This window comes from Hypanus sabinus, chromosome 5 (assembly GCF_030144855.1).
Source record: "Hypanus sabinus isolate sHypSab1 chromosome 5, sHypSab1.hap1, whole genome shotgun sequence".
Classification (NCBI taxonomy): Eukaryota; Metazoa; Chordata; class Chondrichthyes; order Myliobatiformes; family Dasyatidae; genus Hypanus; species Hypanus sabinus.
Window position 1 is genome coordinate 150,548,679 of NC_082710.1, and position 24,009 is coordinate 150,572,687.

General features: G+C 45.2%; 1 protein-coding gene across 1 annotated transcript in view; it reads left to right on the top strand.

Moving 5' to 3' along the window:
• The window catches only part of LOC132394459 (collagen alpha-1(V) chain-like), a 251,204-nt gene that overhangs the window by 117,026 nt on the left and 110,169 nt on the right, over positions 1-24,009 (top strand). The window contains exons 11-20 of the mRNA XM_059970642.1: positions 1,378-1,440; positions 4,730-4,804; positions 5,023-5,109; positions 6,371-6,427; positions 8,358-8,411; positions 9,354-9,407; positions 9,487-9,540; positions 10,084-10,137; positions 15,450-15,503; positions 16,387-16,431. Coding sequence (XP_059826625.1) covers positions 1,378-1,440; positions 4,730-4,804; positions 5,023-5,109; positions 6,371-6,427; positions 8,358-8,411; positions 9,354-9,407; positions 9,487-9,540; positions 10,084-10,137; positions 15,450-15,503; positions 16,387-16,431 — 597 coding nt within the window. The remainder of the gene's footprint in view (positions 1-1,377; positions 1,441-4,729; positions 4,805-5,022; positions 5,110-6,370; positions 6,428-8,357; positions 8,412-9,353; positions 9,408-9,486; positions 9,541-10,083; positions 10,138-15,449; positions 15,504-16,386; positions 16,432-24,009) is intronic.

The following is a 24,009-nucleotide window of genomic DNA, read 5'->3' on the forward strand; positions in this document are numbered from 1 at the left end:
GCCTGGGGAAAGGATGAAAGGTGTATTTCTGGTTTGTACAGGAGTGTTGTAATCTCTTCAAGAGCCTGTGGGTGTCCAAACCAATGTCCTCATTTGTCTGTAAGTGCCTTACTGGAAGGACCACTTAATTCCATAACAATTGGCTTTTCCCTCTGTGGTTCCTCTCTCTCATTGATCTCACTTATCTGTCTGTTTGCACCCTCCATGACTCTCTTGCACTGTTCCCCTACTCTTCCTATCTTCAATAGCTTTCCTCCTTTCACTATTTTTGTCTTGCATCTTTTCTGTCCTGCTTGCATCCACCTCTCTTTCTTTCCCTTTCACACTTTCCTCTCCTGAAAGGCAGACAATGACAAAGATTTCCTCTCTGACTCTCTTATCCCTCATCTCTCTGCAGTTGTCTCTCCTTTCTCTTGCTTTTTCTGGTGCTCCTTATCTCCCATTCTCCTTTTTTTCTCCTTCCCCTCTCTTTCCCACCCTTCTCTTTCTCTAGCTTTTCTCTTACCTCTCTTCCTTCCCTCTCTTTCATTTCTCTCGTTTTCCTCTCTGTTCCTTTCCCTCAACTTTTTGCTCTTCTTCCCTCTCCCCTCCCACTTTCTCTCCATTCTCTTCCTTTCTCCTTTCCTCTTTTACAGTCTCTCTCTCCCTTTCCATCGCTCTCCCTCCATCATTTTCTCTCTTCCTCTCCTACTCCCTTTCTTGCATTTCTCTCTTCTCTTACACTCTTTCCTTCTTCTTTTTCTATCTCCCTTTCTTACACTTTTTCCTTCTAAATTTTCCTCTGATCATCAAAATATAGCACATATTTATAGCACATATGATGCATGTGTATTTTCAATTTTGTCCCCTGTTTCCCTCACTTGCCCGACCGCCCACATCAACTCATTGAAGATTTCAGCTGAAACAACTTGGTTGGACAGAGGGCAAATTCCGTACTGCCTGTGGACCCCCTCTCTCTCTCTCTCTCTCTCTCACTTTCTGCCTTTCCTACCAAAGTGGATAACTTCACATTGATCCACGATAGATGCATTTGGTCAATCACTCTATGTCTGTTCCCACTAACAGGAGATCTGGTCTACGGGCGGATGTGAGATATCAGCTCCTGAACCAGTCATGAACGGGAACATTATATCCTGCCTCTTGCACACTGCCAAGCTCTGAGCATATTTACAGGTCATGGGGTGACCATTGCACTACAGTTGTGGGATCATGCTGTTCTCATCTTGCTGGTGGGTGAGCTACACCAGCCTGTGAGCAGGTGGAGATGATAGAAGGGTTCAGGCACCCAGCTCCACTCTTACCAAAACATGGGCAGTAGCAGTGTACATCAAAGAAATTGTGGCAGCTGGTCTAACTTTGTCTTTGATGTGTCTGCAGGGTCCGCCTGGTCCTCAAGGCCCACCGGGACCCCCTGGACCTACTGGAGATCCTGGAGAGAGGGTGAGTCAGTTCATTTTGCATGCGAAGTGTGGTGACTGATGGGGAGGGGGGTGTGTTGGAGAATGATGGGAAAGCAGTGTCAGGAGTGGTGTCAGGATGGGGAGTGGTGTTTGGGGTGGGGTGTGGCAAGTAATGAGGAAGGAATGTTTGGAAATATGGGGAGTGATGGGGAGGGTGTGGAGTCATGCGGAGGGTTGCGAGCAATGGCGAGGAAGTTTGAGAGTGGGATGTGGTGTGGAGAGGGGGAGGGTTTAGGGAGTGATGAAGCTTGTGGGGAGTGAAGGGGAGAGGTGGGAAATGATGGGGAAAGTGGGGGTGGGGAGTGAACTAGTGATATTTATTTATTATTAAGTATTGAAAAGCTTGTCTTGCCTACTGTTCATACCAACTGAGTCATTATACAGTGCATTGATGCAGAACAGAACAAGGTAAAACAATATCAATGCGGAATAAAGTGCTACAGCTCCAGGGAAAGTGCAGTGCAGGTAAATAGTAAAGTGCAGAATCATAAGGAGGTAGATTGTGAGGTGAAGATTACATCTTATTGTTCAAGAAGTCTGTGCAAGAGCGTAAGAACAGCAGGATAGAAGGTGTTCTTGGCCTGGTGGTATGTGCCTGAGTATACTCTGTCCAATGGGAGATGGGAAACCAGAGAATTTTGGTGTGGGTTGGGTCTTTGATTACGTTGACTGCTTTGCCTTGGCAGTGAGAAGTATAGACTGATTACATGGAGGCTGAGGCTGGTTTCCGTGATATGCAGTTTCTTGTGCTCACATGCAGAGCAATTACCATCCCAAACGCGATACATCCAGATGGAGTGCTTTCTATGGTGCAGTGATAACAATTGGTAGCTGTTGACAGAGATATGTAGAGGAATTGCTGACCTTTCTTAGTCTTGACATCAACAAGGTAGGACCAGGACAGGTTATTGGTAATGTCCCCTCTAACCTGTAATTACCAGTGTGCACAAAAATCATGTGTTGGCCAATTGTTTGCCTACTGACACCAGCATGTGCACATTGAATAATTTCTTCAATGAAAACAGTATAAGTAAGCCAGTCACAAACAGGAGACAGTATGCAGATGCTGAAAGTCTAAGCAACACACACACGATGCTGGAGGAATTCAGTAGGCCAGGTAGCATCTACGGAAAAGAGTTCAGTCAACATTTCGAGCCGAGACACTTCAACAGGACAGCAGCCTCAGCCTGAAATGTCAACTTTTCTCATAGATGCTGCCTGGCCTGCTGAGTTTATCCAGCATTGTGTGTGTGTGTGTGTGTGTGTGTGTGTGTGTGTGTGTGTGTGTGTGTGTGTGTGTGTGTGTGTGTGTTGCTATTAATAAGTTAGTTCTAAAATCTGCAGACAAGTCTTTGCAAACTCCACATTTTCAACACCGTGCTCATCAGAAATGGGAAAAGGAAATGTGATCGTGTATGATTGCGATATATGCCTAACATGCCAATGAGGTAGATGATGACAACCATGTGAAGTTTAAATTCCTTTGTGTGCTAGAAGTGGAAGATACGTGTGTGCACACACAGGCACAGCTTAGAGGGAACATTAGCTATTGGTGTGCTCACTCCTAGGGACTTGAAACTCTCAGCCCTCTCAACCTCAGCACCATTGATGTAGACAGGAGCATGTGCACAACCTACACTGGTGAAGTCAATGACCAAGTCATTTTTTGACATTGAGGTGAAGTTAGTTGTCATATCTCTGTGTCACTAGCTTTCTTACCTACTGCCCATTACGCCACTAGCATTTAGGGCAGCAATGAAGGCCTTCCCTCCATCTCTGGTAATCCATTATATCGTACACAGATATCAAACATAGCTGTTTCCGTAACATTTTTCTTTTTTCGACTGGTCAGGGTTGCTAGTCCTGAACTGAACCACTGAAGCTAGAGGACTGGTGGACCACTTTTAGATTGGCCTTTACCCTTTGACCATGTATGGCATGGGTGATGCTACCAAGGGTCAAACTCATGGCCCTGACTAGCCAACATATCTCTCCAGGTCATTGAGGCACACAAGCTTCCAAACTCTATGATGAGGCTGAGATCCTCCTGGAGGAATAGGCTCTCAATTTCCTTCTCCTACTCCGTCATCATTTTTTGAGATACGGCATGCTGTGGTGGTAAATAGAGGTGCATACAGTAAGAGCAGATGATGCAAAGGTTAGTGGTGCTCTGCATAGAGTAGAAAGCTGTCAAAGGATACAGTGAGATATACAGTAGATCATTTGCACATCAGGGCGATGAAATGACAGATGGAATTTAACCTGGCCAAATGTGAAGTATTACAGTTTAGGAGATCTAAGGTAAAGATCATAGGTAAAATGTGGAGGGATCTTGTGGTTCAAGTCCATAGCTTGCTGAAAGTGAATAGAAAAATCGGTAGGATGGTAAACTTGCCTTTAGTAGTTGAAGAACTGAATTCAAGAGTGGGGAAATTATGTTCATACAGTACACGAGATAAGCTTTTGTTTGCTGCAATTCATTACACACTGCATTGAGGTAATATAAGGTAAAATAATCACAGAATGCAGAATAAAACATAACAGCTACAGAGAAAGTATGGCACAGGAACACAATAAGTTGTAAGTTCATGTCGAGGTAGATTGTGCAGTCAAAGATCCATCTTATCATAGGAGGGAACCATTCCATACTCTTATAACAGCAGGGTCCCTGAGCCCAATGGGAGGTGGAAGAATGGGAAATGTCTGGAGTGGGTAAGCAGAGATTGACAGGATTTTGATTGAAAGGGAGTTAGAGGGAAAAGATGGGAGAAATAGGGTTGAGAAAAAAAAATCCATGATTGAGTAGTATAGCAGACTCAGTGAGCTGAATGTTTTAATTTGGCACCTATGTCTTGTGATCTTACATTAGGTAACATCCTGTGCTATTGAATGAGGTGTAAGGAGAAGTGGTAGTGGGGGGGGGGGGGTGGTGGAGGCAGCTGGAGTCTTTGAATGTAACCTGGATGTATGTTACCTGTTCAGGCTGGTTTACTGTGTACATGTGTGGCACTCACTCACAACCTGTAGTCATGCCATGTCACACGTGTAATCACATGTTCATTTCTGCGTATCATGGATTGAAGTGCATGGTGGCATTGCCTGTCATGTATTTAAACCCACGTCCAGTGCTGACTGGTGTTTGCTTAAGCCGACGTACAGTGCTACCCTACATGTTTAATCCGTGTGTGGGGCAGCCTCTCATGCGATCAGTCCATGTGCAGATCTTGCCTTGCTGACCCACTCACTCTGCTCCTTCCCTCTGTTCCCAGGGCAGGAAAGGACGTCCTGGTCTTCCTGGGGCTGACGGGCTGCCCGGACCCCCCGGGACAGCACTCATGCTGCCGGTAGGTGGGCAGGTGGGACGTGTGGGGTGGAGTTAGGGGCAGGTGTGGTTGTGCTGTTTGTGGTCCCAGGTGGGGGATGGTGGGGATGGGGTGATTGGGGATGATGGTGAGGGTGGGGCAGTTGCAGATTGGGAGTGGGGATGGGTGCAGTGGACGTGGTGGTCCTCCCCCCATTCTGCCCTGACTGAGCTCCAGCCCTGTGCTTTCTTTTTCTCCAGTTCAGGTTCGGTGCGAGTGGGGGGTCCAAGGGTCCGGTGGTCTCTGCACAAGAGGCTCAGGCACAAGCTATCCTTCAACAAGCCCGGGTAAGTGAGCAGCTACAAACCATTTGCACGCGCCCAACCTAGCCCCCGTGTCCCATCCTTCATGCTGCCAGCCCCCTCCTCTGGACTTTGCCCTCACTCCAATCCACTCATTTCTCTTGGGTGAACATGCAATGCTCACACCACCCCCAACTGTCCTACTCCTACTCCTACATGGGCACTGGGCGTGAGCTGGGTGGTTACACATTGGCCGCTCATCCTGGGGGGGTGCTGTTTGGGCACTGGGCCAAGATCAGGTTGCGGTGAGCCTAAATTTGCCGACTTCATTGAATTGAATTGAATTAAATTGATTGCATTACATCCATCATGAGGAGTAACAATCTTTACATTATATCTCTGTCTAAATGTGCAGTGTGCAATTTATAGTGATTTGTAATAAATAGTATGTACAACAGGACAGTCAATATAGCACAGAAATACAACTGTATCAGCATGAATTAATCAGTCAGATGGCCTGGTGGAAGAAGCTGTCCTGGAGCCTGTTGGTCCTGGCTTTAATGCTGTAGTAACATTTCATGGATGGTAGCAGCTGGAACAGTTTGTGGTTGGAGTGACTCGGGTCCCCAATGATCCTTCAGGCCCTATTTACACACCTGTCTCAGTAAAAGTCCTGACTAGTGGGAAGTTCACATCTACAGATGCGCTGGGCTGCCCACACCACTCTGCAAAGTGCAGAGTCCTGCAATTAAGGGAGGTACAGTTCCCATACCAGGCAGTGATGCAGCCAGTCAGGATGCTCTCAATTATGCCCCTGTAGAAAGTTCTTAGGATCTGGGGATTCAAGCCAAACTTCCTCAACCGTCTGAGGTGAGGGGCACACAGCTGGGATGTACAGACCATGTGAGATCCTCGGTGATGTGTTGCTGAGGAACTTAAAGCTGTTCACCCTCTCAACCCCAGATCCATTGATGCCAATAGAGGTTAGCCCATCTCCATTCGTCCTGTAATCCACAACCAGCTCCTTTGACTTTGTAACATTGAGGGAGAGACTGTTTTCTTGACACCACTGTGAGGGTGATGGCTTCTTCTCTGTAGGCTGCCTCGTCATTATTTGAGATTAGGCTGATCAATGTAGTATCCCAAGAGCCTTGTCCTCCTGACTGCTGCAGGAGGGTGAGCAGGATGGGGTAAGGGGCGTGCCGTTTCACTGCAAACGCTGGCACAGCCAGCCCCTCAGTCAGACCTCTCCTTCGAGGATTCGCTGCTGCTCACTGGGTGATTTGTCCTCCATTTTCTCTTTCAGTTGGCTTTACGTGGGCCATCAGGACCGATGGGCTTCACAGGAAGACCTGGACCCATGGTAAGTCAGTTTTTTCTGCTGTGGTGTTGTTTCCTCAGCCGGCTACTGAGTGATTCAAGGTCATTGTTGCCACATGCACAAGTCTACGCGTGCACAAGTACAATGAAAAACATAACTGCAGACCACGGACAAAGCAGTCACAAGAAAAACACTGATTTTATTTCATTTACATTTCAAGTAACCACACAGCTCATTGTAGTACAAAGTGATCAAAGAGGCCCCAGTGTTGCTATACACGGAGGCAATGATGAGGGCCAGTTGTCCAGGTTGCTTCAATGTCTAAATAGCTGAAGGAAAGTAGCTGCTCTTGAGCCTGGTGGTGTGGGACTTCAGGCTTCTCTACGTCCTACCCACATATTGGGCTGAGTGCACAATGTTCAACAGTTTCTTCAGTGCAGAGTGTTGCTATAGTGAGGTAGCAGTCGGGTAGTGCGGGCCAGATCAGGAACTAAATTGTTGAAGGGAAGTAACTGTTCCTGAACATGGTGCTGTGGGACTTCAGGCTTCTGTACTTCCTGCCTGACGGTAACTGAGGGAAGTTACCCTGGCTCAGATGGTGGGAATCTTTTATAAGAGAGAATATGTTTAGGACAAGAAATAGTCGATTTGTGGAGATTGAGTGAAAGTGTTAGAGGGATTGTTCATCAAACTGGGCTGTAAAATGCCCCTTATCAAATAAAATAGAAGAAGCTCTAATTAATGAATAGTGTCAGAAACCTAATATAGAATACTTTGAATCAATTTGGCTGCTGTCTACCTGATGTATCTGGCCTCATTCTGTCAAGGCTATGGCCTTTTTCTGTCACTCACTTTCCCTCCGTCTGCTTCAGTCTGTCTCTGTCTCTCTCTCTTTTTCTGAGGGATGTTGGGTAGTCTGGGACTTTATCCCTCAGAGAGTTGGAGACTGAAGAGAGACCTTATAGAATAATATACCATCATGAGGGGCATAACTAGAATGAACACATGCAGTCTTTAAGGGAAGTAAAAACCAGAGGGCACAGGGTTAAATGGAGATGGGAAAGATAGAATAGCAACCTGAGGAACAACTCAGGTTGTGCGGAGATGATGTGTACTTGAAACGAGCTGACAGAGAATGTAGTTGATGTCGGTGCAATACATGGATAGCATTGTTTAGAGGAATACTGTATAAACACAAATGTATCTATTTGTTGGGCATTATGATGGGAATGGAAAAGCTGGGTTGAAGGACCTTTTCTCATACATCACATAAATGACCCTATAACCCAAAATGTTCATGCCATCAAGTACCTGTCCATACAAACCCTAAGTCCCACTCGTGTTTCCCAGTCTTAACAGCTCGTTCTTTCAAGGTCTTAAGTTCTGTGAGAGTATCTGCCTCCAGTGCTCCTTCACAGAATATATTCCTGATCCCACCCACTCTCAAGAGGAATAACTCAGAAACTTCTTACCCCTTATTTTAAACCTATACCCCGCAGCTTCAGGTGCCTCTGTAACGGGGAAGAGTTCCCTCCTATCAGCCCTCAAGAAATTTGTCTGCCTCTATCATGTTCCCCCCAGCCTCCTCTGCTCCAAGGGGATCAAACAGAGCACATCTAGTTTTAATTATTTAAAGCCATTCAAGAAGTATAATGAAATAACATTCTAATGTATTTTGCATTGTGCTATATACAACAACACTTTATAGTTTATAAATGCGAAAACTGTTTAAAGCTTTGCCCATAGTGTGAAGGTGGGTAAGGGCTGTGGGTGAGTGAGGGGAAGGCCCAGGATTGTTGGGTGGAAGTGGAGGGAGGGAAATGCAGGCGCAAGACAAGCTGTGTGTGTGCAGGGAGAAGAGAGTACAACCGTTATTTGCTGATGCTGACCAAGACACCATATCCGGCCACTCCCAGAGGCTTCCACAGACGGGATCACTTGTGTTCATGTTGGTTTCCTGCTTGTCTTTTAGGGGAGTCCTGGAGCAATGGGCGTGAAGGGAGAGCAAGGGGATTTTGGTCCTCAGGTAGGTAATGGTGGGAAAAGGGTGGAAGGGATGGGGTAGAATGTGACTGTGTGGGGTCATGGTGAATGTGTTGAGGTACAATGAGTGTTGGGGCAACATCAGCTGTGACAATGTCACAGTGAGTGTGATAGGGAATGTTGAGAGTGATGGGAAACGTTGAGTGTGACAATGACAGTGTGATGGAGAACATTGAGTGTGATGGTGTTACGGTGAGTGTGATGAGGAACGCTGAGTGTGACAGTGTCATGGTGAGTCTGATGGGGAACATTGTGATGGTGTCACAGTGAGTGTTATGGGGAACATTGAGTGTGATGGTAAACATTGTGTGTGATGGTGTCATGGTGAGCAAGTTGGGGAATGTGTGTGATGGTGTTATAGTGAGTGTGATGGGGAATGTTGAGTGTCCCGGTGAGTATGACAGGTTAATGGTGAGTGCAATGGGATCAGTAGATGTGATGGAGTCACAGTGATAGTGGCAGGCCACAGAGAGTATGGCAGAGTCATGGTGAGTGGAACAGTTTAATGGTGAGTGTAACAGGTTAATGGTGGGTGTGATGAAGGATAGTGTGACAGAGTCACGATGAGTGTGATGGAGTCATGGTGAGTATGACAGATTAATGGTGAGTACAATGGAGTGTGACAGAGTCACAGTGAGTGTGACAGGTTAATGGTGAGTGTGATGGAGAATAGAGTGTGACAGAGTCACTGAGTATTGGAAAATGGTGAGTGCAACAGGGAAGAGAGTGTAACAGAGTCATGGTGAGCATGACAGGGAAGTGTATGTGATAGAGTCACTGAGTATTGGGGAACGGTGAGGTTAATGGTGAGTGTGATTGAGTGTCAGGAGTGTGTTGGGGCAGTGAGTGTAATGCCCAGTGAATTGCTGTTGCATGTACGTATTTCATTTCTCTGTTGCTGATAGTGCTGCTGGTAATTTTGCAGGGTCCTCGAGGTGCCCAAGGACCACCGGGTCCCCCAGGGAGGGCAGGCCGGAGGGTGAGTGAGCCGCTTCCTACACCTACTCTCCCCTCAGCCCCTCTGCTTCTGACAGTAACTGGGACACCTTGTGTTGCAGGGTCGAGCTGGAGCTGATGGAGCGAGGGGGATGCCCGGTGAGATTGGGATCAAGGTATGAGGGCTTACACTGTCTCAGTGCCCCAGCCACAGCTTTCCCTGTGTCTGCACAGTACTGTCAGTCTGTGTGTGTGTGTGTACAAGCAGATCTGTGTATGCACACTGAGCAAGTACATGCCTACTGTGTTGGTGTATGGTATGGTGCATTGGATCACACTGCTCTGTGTATATACTCTGTTGTATGTGTATGAGTGTACATTACTCTGTGTATGCGCACATTGTATGTACCTGCTTTGTGTGTGTGTGTGTGTGTGTGTGTGTGTGTGTGTGTGTGCATACACATTTCTATATGACTGCATATTGTTCTGAGTCTCAGTACACTGTTCTCTGTGTCGGTGCATACAACACTGTGTGTGTGTATACTGTACATGTATTGCTATGGGTGTCTACTCTGTTCTATGTGTGTACACTCGTCTGTGTGTGTACACTGCTCTGTGCACATGTACACTATGATTTCATTGTTGCTTTGTGTCTGAGTGATGGTGCAGCTGTTGCCATGTCAGACGCTGCTTTGCTCACTCTGCTTTGCTCTTCGCAGGGCGACCGAGGCTTCGATGGGCTCCCGGGTCTGCCAGGAGAGAAGGGGAACCGGGTAAGTATTCGGCTCATGGCCCACTTGGGCCAAACTACTGGACGGTTCCTTGTACTGGTGTGGGCGGGTTTAGACTGGCAGTCTCTGTTTACATACCACCCAGTGCCACCTCCTTACTCCTTGGCAGTAGGTGGTTGTTGGGGCCAGCTGCAACATCTTTGAATGGTGTCCAGTCTGCAGACCATGACCCTCCCTTAATATTGTGACAAGCCCCATCTCTGCTCATTTGGTCACCCAGTATGAAAGGAGGAGGATGACCTGGTAAACTTTCCTCTGGGGCTGACAAAATTAGCAACCATGGACCCTGGAGGCAGGCAATGGAGTGATCTGCTTGGGCAGTAAGAGCAGGTGTTGTACATGATTACAAGGTTGATGTTCCTGGACTATTGGGTGCCACAGGGGAGAACTGGCATCCTAGATGAGGATGGAAATGCTGAGGGATTCTGGTTAATTGGGCATTTTTGTGCAAGTAAGCAGCTGCCCCAATTTGCCAAAGTTTCATGGAAATAGTTAAATGGTACAAAAAAGACAAACTATCGCTTAACTGAGTAACAATTAATATAGTATTTAAATGAAATACAGAAGAAATTAGAACACTAGCAATACCTCTACAGTACTGCAATTCTATAATAATTTCTAATAATCGCCAATGGAGGAATTAATCTGCTGTGTTCATTTGATCGACTGAAAAGCATTGCTTTATTTCTTACATCTTTCACATACATGAGGGGTACAAATCTTTACGTTACATCTCCATCTAAATGTGCAATGTGCAATCATAGTAATTTATAATAAATAGAATAGTCAATGTAACATAGAAATACTCTCAAAGCAGCGTGTTAATCAGTCCAATGGCCTGGTGGAAAAAGCTGTCCAGGGGCCTGTTGGTCCTGGCTTTTATGCTGCGTTACCATTTCCTGGATGGAAGCAGCTGGAATAGATTCTGATTGGGGTGACTTTGGTCCTCAATGAAAATTTGGAGACTTTTTTCAGGGGAAGTTCACACTACAGATGTGCTGGGCTGTCTGCACCACTCTCTGCAGAGTCCTGCGATTAAGGGAGGTAATGCTCCCATACCAAGCAGTGTTGCAGCCAGTCAGGATGCTCTCAGTTGTGTCCCTGTAGAAAATTCTTAGTATTTGACAGCCAATACCAAACTTCCTCAACTGTCTGATGTGAAAGAGACATTCTTGTACATTTTTCACCACATAGCTGGTGTGTATGTACAGTCTACATGAGGTCCTCGTTGATGTGGATGTTGAGGAACTTAAAGCTGTTTACCCTCTCAACACCAGATCCGTTGATGTTAGTGGGGTTAGCTGTCTCCATTCCTCCTGTAATCCACAACCAACTCTTTTGTTTTTGCGACATTGAGGGAGAGGTTGTTTTCTTGACACCACTGTGTCAGAGAGATGACTTCTTCCTTTTCTTTGTAACGTTCAAGATGATTATTGATACCATTGTAATCCCTAATTTGTTGAAGTATTGAAATCATTTCACTTTCACTCATGGCTGTTCTTGGCATGTCCAAGCCTGAAGGCTTGAAACCATGCTGAGCAATTCAGTGCTGAATTTTCTTAATACTTATTTCTCTCCAACTATCAGTGACAAAAAATCACACAACTGACACTATTTAAAAACTGATCGCTCTAAGCACAGTGTAGTGTCTAATGGCATTGCAAGTGCACCTGACTGCTAGTTAGAAACTGTTTAGCAAGTCTCCTGTCCCAATTAAGTGGAATAGTGTCCCAAATAAATGCAGGGAATCCTGGCTATTTTCTTGATTTAGTTTTTGTTCTTTACACTTTGTCCCAATTCAACTTCTGCCCCAATTAATCAACGGGCCCATTAACCGGAATCCACTGTATTTTGATTCATCAGGTGCTTTGTTCTGCTGTCGTTTACAATGATTTTGTTGCAGAACTTGACAGAACCTTATTTTGTAAAAATGTGTTTCCTGGCCAGCTGCTCATAAGACACAGGAGCAGAATTGTGTCTATTCAGCCCATTGAGCCTGCTCCACCATTCCAATATGGCTGATTTATTGTTCCTCTGAACCCCATAGGAGCCTGTCGGTGGGACTGGAAGCTCAAAAGCATGCGCACAGTTTCCATCAGACAATGGTGCATGTGGCAACCGGTGTAACACACTACAGCATTAGGAACCAGTCGGGCACATGGCTCAGTGACAGCTGCCCCAATCTCTCCCACCCGCATTCTCACAGAGTGTGTGAAACGAGTTTCCATTTCCTGGACTGAATCTGATCTCCTGGTATGGCCAAATTGCAGTTCCTGTAAATTACTGGAACACACCGTCTGAAGGCAACAGTCCTATCCCCTATCCTGGTTCACTGAGTTCTTGGATCATCACAGGGTTCAGGGATTTAGTGGGCTGTGGGACAGTTGCGAGAGAGAGAGAGCGAGAGAGAGAGATCCTGTTCCACGTTATCCAGGCTCCTCCTGTAGGGTTGCACAGAGAGACAGGCTCTGTCCATTGGGACACACGTCTCATTGACAGAATCATAGATTTGTACAGCATAGAAAAGACCCTTCTGCCCAACTGGTCCATGCTCCATCCAAGCCAGTCCCATTTGCTTGTGTTTGGCTATTATTCCTTTTAAATCTTTCCAATCCACCTACCAGTCCAACTGTTTTATTAAATGTTGTTACTGTACCAGACTCAATCAGTTCTTCTGGCGGCTAGTTCTACAGACGGAACACCCTCTGCATGAAAAATGTGCTTCTCAGATTCCTAGTAAATCTCTCTTCCCTCTTAAACCAATGCTGTTTAGCCCTTGATTCCCCAACTCTAGGGAAAAGGTAGCGTGCATTCTCCCTGTCTTTGAGCCCCTCATGATTTTCTACACTTTATTAAGTAACATCTCATTCTTCCACACTCCAGTGAATATAACCATAGGGTGTCCAACATCTTCCTGTAACTTTGTCTCTCACCTCCGGGCAAGAGCTTTGTAAATCCCGTTACACTCGTTCTAGCTGAATGGCATCTTTCCTATAGCAAGATGACTGAAACTGAGCACAATATTCCAAATGTGGCCTCCCACATGATATCCCAATTTTAGTACTTGGTGCCCTAACAGATGAAGGCTGGCTTTCTTCAGCACCCTGTATACCTGTGGTACCCCATACTCCAAGTGCAATAGGGGCTCCCCAGTGATGACAGTAGTTCCCAGGTCGGATGTCCACAGTGTGGGTGAGGGTCAAGTGGAGGATGTGAAGCCTTTCCTGAAACTGGCTCTTCAGTCCACTCTATCTGTACTCATCATTGAGTACCCATCTACACTGATACCATTTGCCAGCAAAGGTATTCTCTGCCTTGGTGAGGACAGGGGAGGTGGGTTAGCTCAGCATGCGACAGCACAGTACAGGAAAAAGTCCTTTGGCCCACTATGTCTGTGCTAACCATGATGTCAAACTAACTAATCCTAATGGTCCTATAAGGCCATAAGACCAAAACAGGTAGAAGTAGGCCATTCAGCCCACCGAGTCTGCTCTGCCACTCAATCATGGGCTGATCCAATTCTTCTAGTCATTCTCACTCCCCTTCCTTCTCCCCATACTGTTTGATGCCCTGGCTAATCAAGAACCTATTTATCTCTGCCTTAAATACAACCAATGACTGGGCCTCCACAGCTGCTCATGGCAACAAATTCCACAGATTTACCACCGGACCAAAGTAATTTCTCTGCATCTCTGTTTTAAATGGACATCCTTCAATCCTGAAGTTGTGCCCTTTTGTCTCCCGTGTCATGGGAACTAACTTTGTCATATATAATCTGTTCGGGCCTTTTAACATTCAGAATGTTTCTATGAGACCTCTCCTTATTTTCCTGAAATCCAGGGAATACAGCTGAAGAGCTGCCAGATGTTCCTAATATGGTAACCCTTTCATTCCTGGAATCATTTTTGTGAATCTTCTCTGAACCTTTTCCAATGTCAGTATATCCTTTCCAAAATAATGAGGCCAAAACGGCACACAATACTCCAAGTGTGGTCTCACAAATGCCTCAGCATCACATCCTTGCTCTTATATTCTATACCTCTAGAAATGAAATCCAACATTGCATTCACATTCTTCACCACCAACTCAACGTGGAGAACCTTTAGGGTATCCTGCACAAGGCCTCCCAAGTCCCTTTGTATCCCTACATTTTGAATCCTCTTCCTATCTAAATAGTAGTCTGTCCATTTATTTCTTCCACTAAAATGCATGACCATACACTTTCCAACATTGTATTTCACTTGCCACTTCTTTGCCCATTCTCCTAAACTAACAAGGCTCTCTCAGGCTCTCTGTTTTCTCAACACTTCATGCTCCTCCACCTATCTTTGTATCATCGGCAAATTTAGCCACAAATCCATTAATCCCATAGTCCAAATCATTGACGTACATTGTAAAAAGCAGTGGTCCCGACACCAACCCCTGTAGAACTCTTCTGGTAACTGGCAGACAGCCAGCACAGGATCCCTTTATTCCCACTCTCTGCTTTCTGCCAATCAGCTAATACTCCACCCATGCTAGTAACTTCCTGGTAACGCTATGGGTTCTTATCTTGCTAAGTAGCCTCATGTGTGGCACCTTGTCAGAGGCCTTCTGAAAATCCAAGTACACCACATCTACTGCATCTGCTTTGCCTACCCTGCTTGCAATTTCCTCAACAAATTGCAGTAGGTTAGTCAAGCAGGATTTTTCTTTCAGAAAAACATGGTGGCTTTGGCCTATTTTGTCATGTGCCTCCAGGTTGTCCAAAATCTCATCCCTAACAATTGATTCCAACAACTTCCCAACCACTGTTGTCAGGCTAACAGGTCAATAGTTTCCTTTCTGCTGCCTCCCACCCCTCTTAAGTAGCGGAGTATTTCTCCTCTTGGACCCTGGAGATCTGGGCTAGTACCAGTTCCTCAGGAAATAGTTGAACTGATCATTATTTACACTCTTTACATAGAAGGAAGGTATTCAGCTCACTGAATCTGTGCAAGCTCTCAGAGCAATCCTGTCAATGACATCCCTTCTTTCAGATCCTTTCTCCCACACTCCCATCAAATCCCTCCAGATTCTACTCCTCACCTTCATACTGGGGGAAATTTACTGTGGCTGGTTAACACATGTTTGGAATGTGGGAGGAAACCTGAGCACCTAAGGGAATGTATGTTGACAGCGAGAACGCTTAAACTCTACACAGACCGTGTTGGAGGTCGTGCTGAGAGACAGCAGCTCTACACACTGTGCCATTATGTCACCGCTTTCTCCAGTCAGTGCCTCATGTAACCTCATTCAAATTTCTTCTGTTTCAGGGAGAGCCAGGTTCACAAGGACCAATTGGGCTTCCTGGGGAGGATGGAGAGAGGGTGAGTAGTCTTATCTCAGTGGGTTCCAGTCTCAACCTCTGTGTCAATGAGCAGAGGGCAGGGCCTGGAGCTTCTGAGGCTCTTGGCCAGTTCAGGACACCTATCTGTCTATGCTCTGGGTCAGAATTGCTTATGGGACCTCTATTATACCCAACTTTCATCTGGAGTAAGAGCAGAGTGGGGAATGCTCTGTCAGGAGTTGAGGATGGGCAGGTCCTCCAATCCCGAGAGAATCTGGCAAGGAGGAAGGGGAGGGGATAATCAATTGGGGCGGAGAGTGGACAGGGGTGGCTGGAGTGGGGGGGAGCAGGGGCTGGAATTGCAGAGAGAAAACAGGTGCGAGATAGAAGGGGATTGGGAGGCGGAAAGGAAATGAGAGAAAGAAAGGGATGGGAGATGAGAGAGGTGGGATGGGAGGGGAAAGAATGGGTGTGAGAGGACAGAGAGAGAAGAGGAGTGGGAGGGGAGGGATTACAGGAATAGAGAATGAATGGGTTAAGGGGAGAGACAGGAAGGGGTGAGGGGGAGAGAGGTGATACTGAGGCAGGTCACACTGTGGAAGTAACAGTAATAAGGGAGTTCACACTGTGAGAGGGCAGTATTGAGGGACTTTGCATTGTGGGAGGGAAGGTACTGAAGGAATGTCACCGTGGGAAGGGAAGTACTAAGGGAATGTTACACTGTCGTGCTGAGAGAGTGCTGCACTCCGGGAGGGCCAATGCTGAGGGAGCACCACATCGTGATGGGGCAGTATTGAGAAATTGTCACTCTCTTGGAGATGTGATGCTAAGGAAGTGTCACACTGTGGAAGGGGAAATACTGAGGGCTCTTAAATGTCAGATTGTGGTTGTGGCCAATGAATCTTTGCTTTGATTTATTCCAGGGTGATGATGGAGAAGTTGGACCCAGAGGGTTGCCAGGGGAACCGGTAGGCACAGCTTTACTAACTAATAAATTACAATGTAAAATAAAGTGAGACCTGAGGAGGACAGACCATCCTGTGTTCCAGTGCTTTCACACATTTGGGCAAAGCTGCTGTGTTTCCATGACTCACACAGAGTTATTCCTCCCACCCACTGTCCCATCTCCGCAACTCTTGTGAAACTCCCTCCCTACACCCAAATACAAACTCTAACCACAAGGTTCTTCTCACCCACTGTCCCATCTTCCCAACTCGTTACACCCAAACACAAACTCCCACCATAGGATTCCTCCCAGCCAATGCACTCTCTCAATAAATGCACTCATTCTCCTTAAGCATCATCACTCTCTCACTCTGTCCCTTCACTCTCACTCCCTTTGCTCACTCCCCCCCTCTCTCTCTCCTGTCTCTCTCAGTCCCTTTACTCCATCCTACTATCCTCTTACTCATTATCCTTTCACTCTCTCTGTCCCTTCACTCTCACTCCCTTTGCTCACTGTCCCTCCCTCCCTCTCTCTCTTCTCTCTTTTCTCTCTCTCTCTCTCTCTCTCTCTCTCTGTCCCTTCACTTCAACCAGCTGTTCCCTCAGTCTCCCCTCTATCCCTCTATCCCCTCACTCTCTCTCAGAACCTTTACTCCGTCCTACTGTCCTCTTACTCATTATCCTTTCATTCTCTCTCTGTCCCTTCATTCTCACGCCCTTTCTTCACTGCATGCTCACTCTCTCTCTCTCTCTCTCTCTCTCTCTCTCTGCCCTTCATCCTTCTGTCCCCTCACTCTCCCCTCTATCCCCTTGCTCTCTCCCTCTGACCCATCATTTTTCCCTCTGGACCTTCACTCCCTCCCAAAAGGAGAATCTCTTGGTAGCCAACCATTTAAGTTCATATCCTTATTTCCATTCCAACATGGCCTCCTCTTCTACCACAATGAGCCACTCTCAGGATGGAAGAGGAACACCTGACATTCTGTCCATGTAGCCTCTAACCTGATGGCATAAATCGATTTCTCAATCCAATAAGTTCTTTCTTTCTTTCTTTCTTTCTCTCTTTCTCTCTTTCTTTCTTTCTCTTTTTTTTCCCTTTCCCCTTCCCCCTTCTATTTCCCACTCTGGCCTCTTATGTCTTCTCCACACCTAACTACTATCTCCCCCTGGTGCCCTTTCTTCTTGCCTTTCTCCCATGGTCCACTCTCCTCTCCAATCAGATTCCTTCTTCTCCAGCCTTTTACCTTTCCCACCCAGCTAGCTTCACCTATCACTTGTTCTTCTTCCCGTCCCCCTCGTTTTTATTCTGGTGTTCTCTCCTTGCCTTTCCAGTCCCGATGAAGGGTCTTGGCCTGAAACATTGAAACATCTATTTTTAAAGATGCAACTGATCTGCTGAGTCCCTTCAGTATTTTGTGTGTGTTCATTCCTTCCCTCTGCCCCCTCATTTTCACTGCTGTATCTTAACTCCCACCTTATCTCTCACTACTTATTCAGGTCTCTGTATCCGTGCCAGCTGAAGTAGAGACATTCTGCCCCAGGTCCTCTTTCAGCACCATAGCCCAGCAGGACATGTGATGACAGTTTACCCACCTATGAGACTGGGGCAGTAGGTCTCTCAACTCCTTTACACTGCTCCACCATTCAATAACATTAAAGTCAAAATCAAGTTTATTGTTATATGCACATGCGCACAAGTACAATGAAAATCTTACTTGCAGCTGCAACACTGATACATAGCATCATATTAGCAGCATTTACATTAAAAACAGAAATTAATCATATATTATTCACAATTTTTAAAAGAAAACACAATCAGAACAAAATGTGCTATGTCTATTTTAGTCCCAAGTGGTCAGAGTGTTAGTAAATTAGATTAATTAGGTTCGTGCCAGTTTGTCCATGAACTGAATGGTTGAAGAGAAGTAGGTCTTCTTGAACCTGCTGAGGGTTCCGTACTTCCTGCCCAGTGGCAGCTGTGAGAAGATGGAGGAAATCTTTGGTTATGGAATTTGCTTTCTTGAGGCAAAGCCTCCTGTAGATAATGCTGGTGGTGGGAGGGATGTACCCAGGTTATATCAGGTAAAGTCCACTACTCTCTGCAACCTCTTGTATTCCTGCACATATGGATTATTTAACCAGACTATGATGCAATCAGTCAAGATAATTTCAACGGTACATCTGTCCAGGTTTGTTGGGTGTTTGGTGACATGCTGAACTGCCTTAAGCTCCTCAGAAAGTAAAGATGCTGGCTCACCTCTCTTATGATTGTATTAATATACTGGGCCCAGGATAGATCATCTGATATCAGGAAAGATATAAATAAGATTGAAAGAGTACAAAGAATGTTGCTGAGTCTGGAGGACCTGAGTTATAAGGAAATATTGACTGTTCAGATTTTATTCCTTTGAATATAGAAGATTGAGAGGAGATTTGATAGAAGTATAGAATATTATGAAAGGTATAAATAAGATAAATGCAGGCAGACTTTTTTGACTAAAATTGAGTGGGACTACAACCAGAAATCATGGGTTAAGGGTGAAAGGCTTGAAGTTTAAGGGGAAACTTCTTCACTCAGAAGGTCATAAGAGTGTGAAATGAGCTGCCAGCGTAAGTGGTGCATGTGAGTTCAATTTCAACATTTAAGCCAATTTTGGATAGGTACATGGATAATAGGGGTATAGTGAAGATGGTTCTGGTGAAGTCAGTGGGATTAGGCAGTTTAAATGGTTCTGCATGGATGATGGAACAAAGGGCCTGTTCTTGTGCTGTACATATTCACCCTCCTTCACCTTCCGACAACCAGCTGATTTTGAGCAAGAGGTTGTTGTTGCACCTCCATTCAAGTCAGGTCAAGTCAAGTCACTTTTACTGTCATTTCGACCATAACTGCTGGTACATAGTAAAAATGAGACAACGTTTTTCAGGACCATGGTGTTACATGACACAGTACAAAAACTAGACTGAACTATGTAAAAAACAACACAGAGAAAAAAAAACTACTACACTAGACTACAGAACTACCCAGTTCTGATCTGAGTATAAATCATCTCCACATTTTTAATATCCATGTAGATAATCTATCAATGAAGACTTCTACTCTTGTAAAAATATTCAGAATGCTTAATTCATTCTTTAGTGGAAGAGAGTTCCAGAGGTTCACCGGGACGAAAGTAAAACTTGGGTGATCCTTGATTTAAATGGGCATTTATCTTTAAACTGTGACCCCCCCCAATTCTAGATTTTCCCACAACAGAAATCATCTTCTCCACATCCACCCTGTCAAATCCCCTCAGGATACTTGAGACCCTTTCACTTGTCTAAAGTGCAAACTCTCTTCATTTACCTATTACAAGCTGGCTTGTGAATATCTCTACTATTTCCAGAGTCGCAGATTCCTTCCTTAAATCCGGTAACCACAATCGAAAACAGTATTCAAGGTGCTATCTCATACTGTCAGTGCCCTGTACATCTGCAGGTTATACTCTCTAGTCTGCACTCAGGTCCTCTCCAATGAAGACGACATGCTGTTAGCTTTCCCATTAAATTCCTGTACCTGTCTACAGACCATTTGCAACCATGTACTTCCAGATCCATCTGTATTAAAAAGCACTCACCATCTAATCATAACCAAAGACCCCACACTCCCCAGACATTCTGTTTTAGCCCCCGCCATCAAATAAAAGATGCAAAAGCCTGAAATCATATACCATCAAGCTCAAGAACAACTTCTACCTCACTGTTATACAACTATTGATTAGCTACTTAGTACAGGTACAATAAAATCTGACTCTTGAACATCACAATCCACCTCATTATGACCTTACACATTGTCTGCCAGCACTGCACTTTCTCTGCAGCTGTTTCACTTTATTCTCCACTCAGTTATTGGTTTACCTTGTTTCACCTCAATGCAAGGTGCATTGATCTGATCTTTATGAACGAGATGCAAGACATGTTTTTCACTGTTCCTCAGTACATCTGACGATAATATATTAATTCTAATTCCAATTTAGAAAATATGTTTTATGATTTCCCCTGAAAAAATATTTCTGCATTTATATTCTAATTGCTAGATCTTTGACTCAACCTATTTTTATGTCTCTGTCACACTTACAGTTTAAATTCCTCAATACCTTTGCATCATTGGTGAAATTTGGCAGCGTTTTCATCCAAGTAATTTACATAAACTGTAACCAGCACCAATTCCTGTCCTCAACTCTCATTTAATCTTGTTATTTGAAAAACAAATATCAGAGCCAGAGTAATATTTATTTCTCTGATTTAGATGACATCAAAATTGTTGGTCTATGGCAGCAGTACAGTGCAAAGACATAAGTTTACTATAAATTACAAAATTAAATTAATTATGCAAAAATGAAAGGAATAACAACGTAGTGTTCATGGGTTCATGGACCATTCAAAATCTGATGGTGGAGACAAAGAAGCTGTTCCTGAAACATTGAATTGATTGAATTGAATTGATTTGACTTTATTTCTTACATCCTTCACATACATGAGGAGTAAAAATCTTTACATTATGTCTCCATCTAAATGTGCAATGTTCAATCATGGTCATTTATAATAAATAGAACAGGCAATTTAATATAGAGTGCACTCAAGTCAGGGTGAGTTCATCAGTCTGATGACACACCACTGGTGACCGACCTCCATGCAGAATATGACCCGTCCACAACCACTCTTTGCCTTCTGTGGGCAAGCCAATTCTGGATCGACAAAGCAAGGTCTCCTTGGATCCCATGCCTCCTAACTTTCTCAATAAGCCTTGCATTATGTACCTTATCAAATGCCCTGCTGAAATCCATATACACTACATCTACTGGTCTTCCTTCTTCAATGTGTTTAGTCACATTCTCAGAAAATTCAATCAGGCTCATAAGGCCTGACCTGCCCTTGGCAAAGCCAAGCTAACTATTCCTAATCATATTATGCCTCTCCAAATGTTCATCAATCCTGTCTCTCAGTATCTTTTCCATCAACTTACTAACCACTGAAGTAAGATGTACTGGTTTATAATTTCCTGGGCTATCTCTACTCCCTTTCTTGAATAAGGGAACAACATCTGCAACCCTTCAATCCTCCGGAATCTCTCCCATCCCCATTGATGATGCAAAGATCATTGCCAGAGACTCAGCAATCACCTCCCACAGTAGCTTGGGGTATATCTTGTCCGATCATGGAGACTTATACAACTTGATGCTTTCCAAAAGCTCCAGCACATCCTCTTCCTTAATATCTATATGTCCAGGATTTTCAGTCCACTGTAAGTCATTCCTACAAACGCCAAGATCCTTTTCCATAGAAAATGCTGAAGCTAAGTATTTATTAAGTGCCTCTGCCATCTCCTCTGGTTCCATACACACTTTTCCACTGTCACACTTGATTGGTCCTATTTGTTCACGCCTGTCCTCTTGCTCTTCACATACTTGTAGAACACCTTGGGGTTTTCCTTAATCCTGCTCACCAGGGCCTTCTCATAGCCCCTTCTGGCTCTCCTAATTTAATTTTAAGCTCCTTCCTGCTAGCCATATAATCTAGATCTCTATCATTATCTAGTTTTTTTGAACCTCATTGTAAGCATTTCTTTTCTTCTTGACTAGATTTTCAACAGCCTCTGTACACTATGGTTCCTGTACCCTATTATTCTGTCCCTGTCTCATTGAACTGTACCTATGGAGAACACCATGCAAATATCCCCTGATTATTTGCCACATTTCTGCCATACATTTCCCTGAAAACAGCTGTTCCCAATTTATGCTCCAAGTTCCTGCCTGATAGCTTCTTATTTCCCCTTATTCCAATTAAATGCTTTCTTAACTTATCTGTTCCTATTCCTCTCCAATGCTATCGTAAAGGAGATAGAATTGTGCTCACTATCTCCAAAGTGCTCTCCCACTGAGAGACCTGACACGTGACCAGGTTCATTTCCCAATACCAGATCAAGGGCAGCCTCTCCTCTTGTAGGCTGATCTATAGATTATGCCAGGAAATCTTCCTGAACACAACAAACAAACTCCACCCCATCTAAAATCTCCCACCACGATAACCCTGTTATGATTGCATCTTTCCAGAATCTGTCTCCCTATCTGCTCCTCGATGTCCCTGTTACTATTTGGTAGTCTATAAAAAACATCCAGTCGAGTTATTGACCTCTTCCTGTTCCTAACTTCCACTCACAGAATAGACAATCCTTCCATGACTTCCTCCTCTTCTGCAGCCGTGACACTATCTCTGACCAGCAGTGCCACACCCCCACCACTTTTGCCTCTCTCCCTGTTTTTTCTGAAACATCTAAAGCTTGACACTATAAGTAACCATTCCTGCCCCTGACTCATCCAGTTCTCTGTAATGGCCACAACATCATAGCTCCAAGTACTGATCCATGCTCTATGTTTATCTGCTTTGTTCACGATACTTGCATTAAACTAAACACATCTCAAACCATCAGTACAAGCACATCCCTTCTCTATCACCTGCCTATCCTCCCTCTCGCACCATCTCCAAGTTTTCTCTATTGTGAGCCAACACACCCTTTCTCCGTCTCTTCAGTTCGGTTCCCAACCCCCATCAATTCTAGTTTAAACTCTCCCCCATAGCCTTAGCAAACCTCCCTGCCAGGATATTGGTGCCCCTCGGATTCAAGTGCAACCCATCCTTTTTGTACAGGTCATGCCTGCCCCTAAAGAGGTCTCAATGATTCAGAAATCTGAATCCCTGCTCCCTGCTCCAATCCCTCAGCGATGCACATATCCTCCACCTCATTCTATTCCTATACTCACTGTTGCATGGCACGGGCAGTAATCCTGAGATTATTAACCCTGTGGTCCTGCTTCTCAGCTTCCTTCCTAACTCCCTCTAGGTCTGTTTTCAGGACCTCCTCCCTTTTCCTACCTATGTCGTTGGTACCAATATGTACCATGATCTCAGGCTGTTCACCTTCCCACTTCAGCATATCGTGGACGCAATCAGGAACATCCCAGACCCCGGCGCCTGGCAGGCAAACTATCATCCATGTTTCTTTCCTGTGTCCACAAAATCACCTGTCTGATCCCTAACTATGAAGTCCCCTATCACTGCTGCTGTCTTCTTCATTTCCCTACCCCTCTGAGTCACAGGGCCAGACTTTGTGCCAGAGGTACGGCCACAGTTGCTTTTGCTAGGTAGGCCACTTCCCCCCCCCCACCCCCAACAGTACTCAGTATTGTTAAGGGGGACAGCCACAGGGGTACTCTCAAGAATCTGACTACTGCCCTTCCCTCTCCTGACTGTTACCCACTTACCTGTCTCTCTCGAGGCCCCGGTGTAAGTACTTGCATATAGCTCCAGCCTATCATCTCCTCACTTTCCCTGACCAGACAAAGGTCATCAAGCTGCATCTCCGGTTCCCTAACCCGGTCCCTAAGGAGCTGCAGCTTGACGCACGTGACGCAGATGTGGCCATCCAGGAAGCTGGGAGTCTCATGGACATCCCATATCTGACACCCAGTGCAGAACGCCCGCCTCACAGACGTAATTCCTATTCCTATTCTTTACAAGTAACTTACCTTGCCTCGACCTGTTATCGCCGAAGCCCTGTTGTG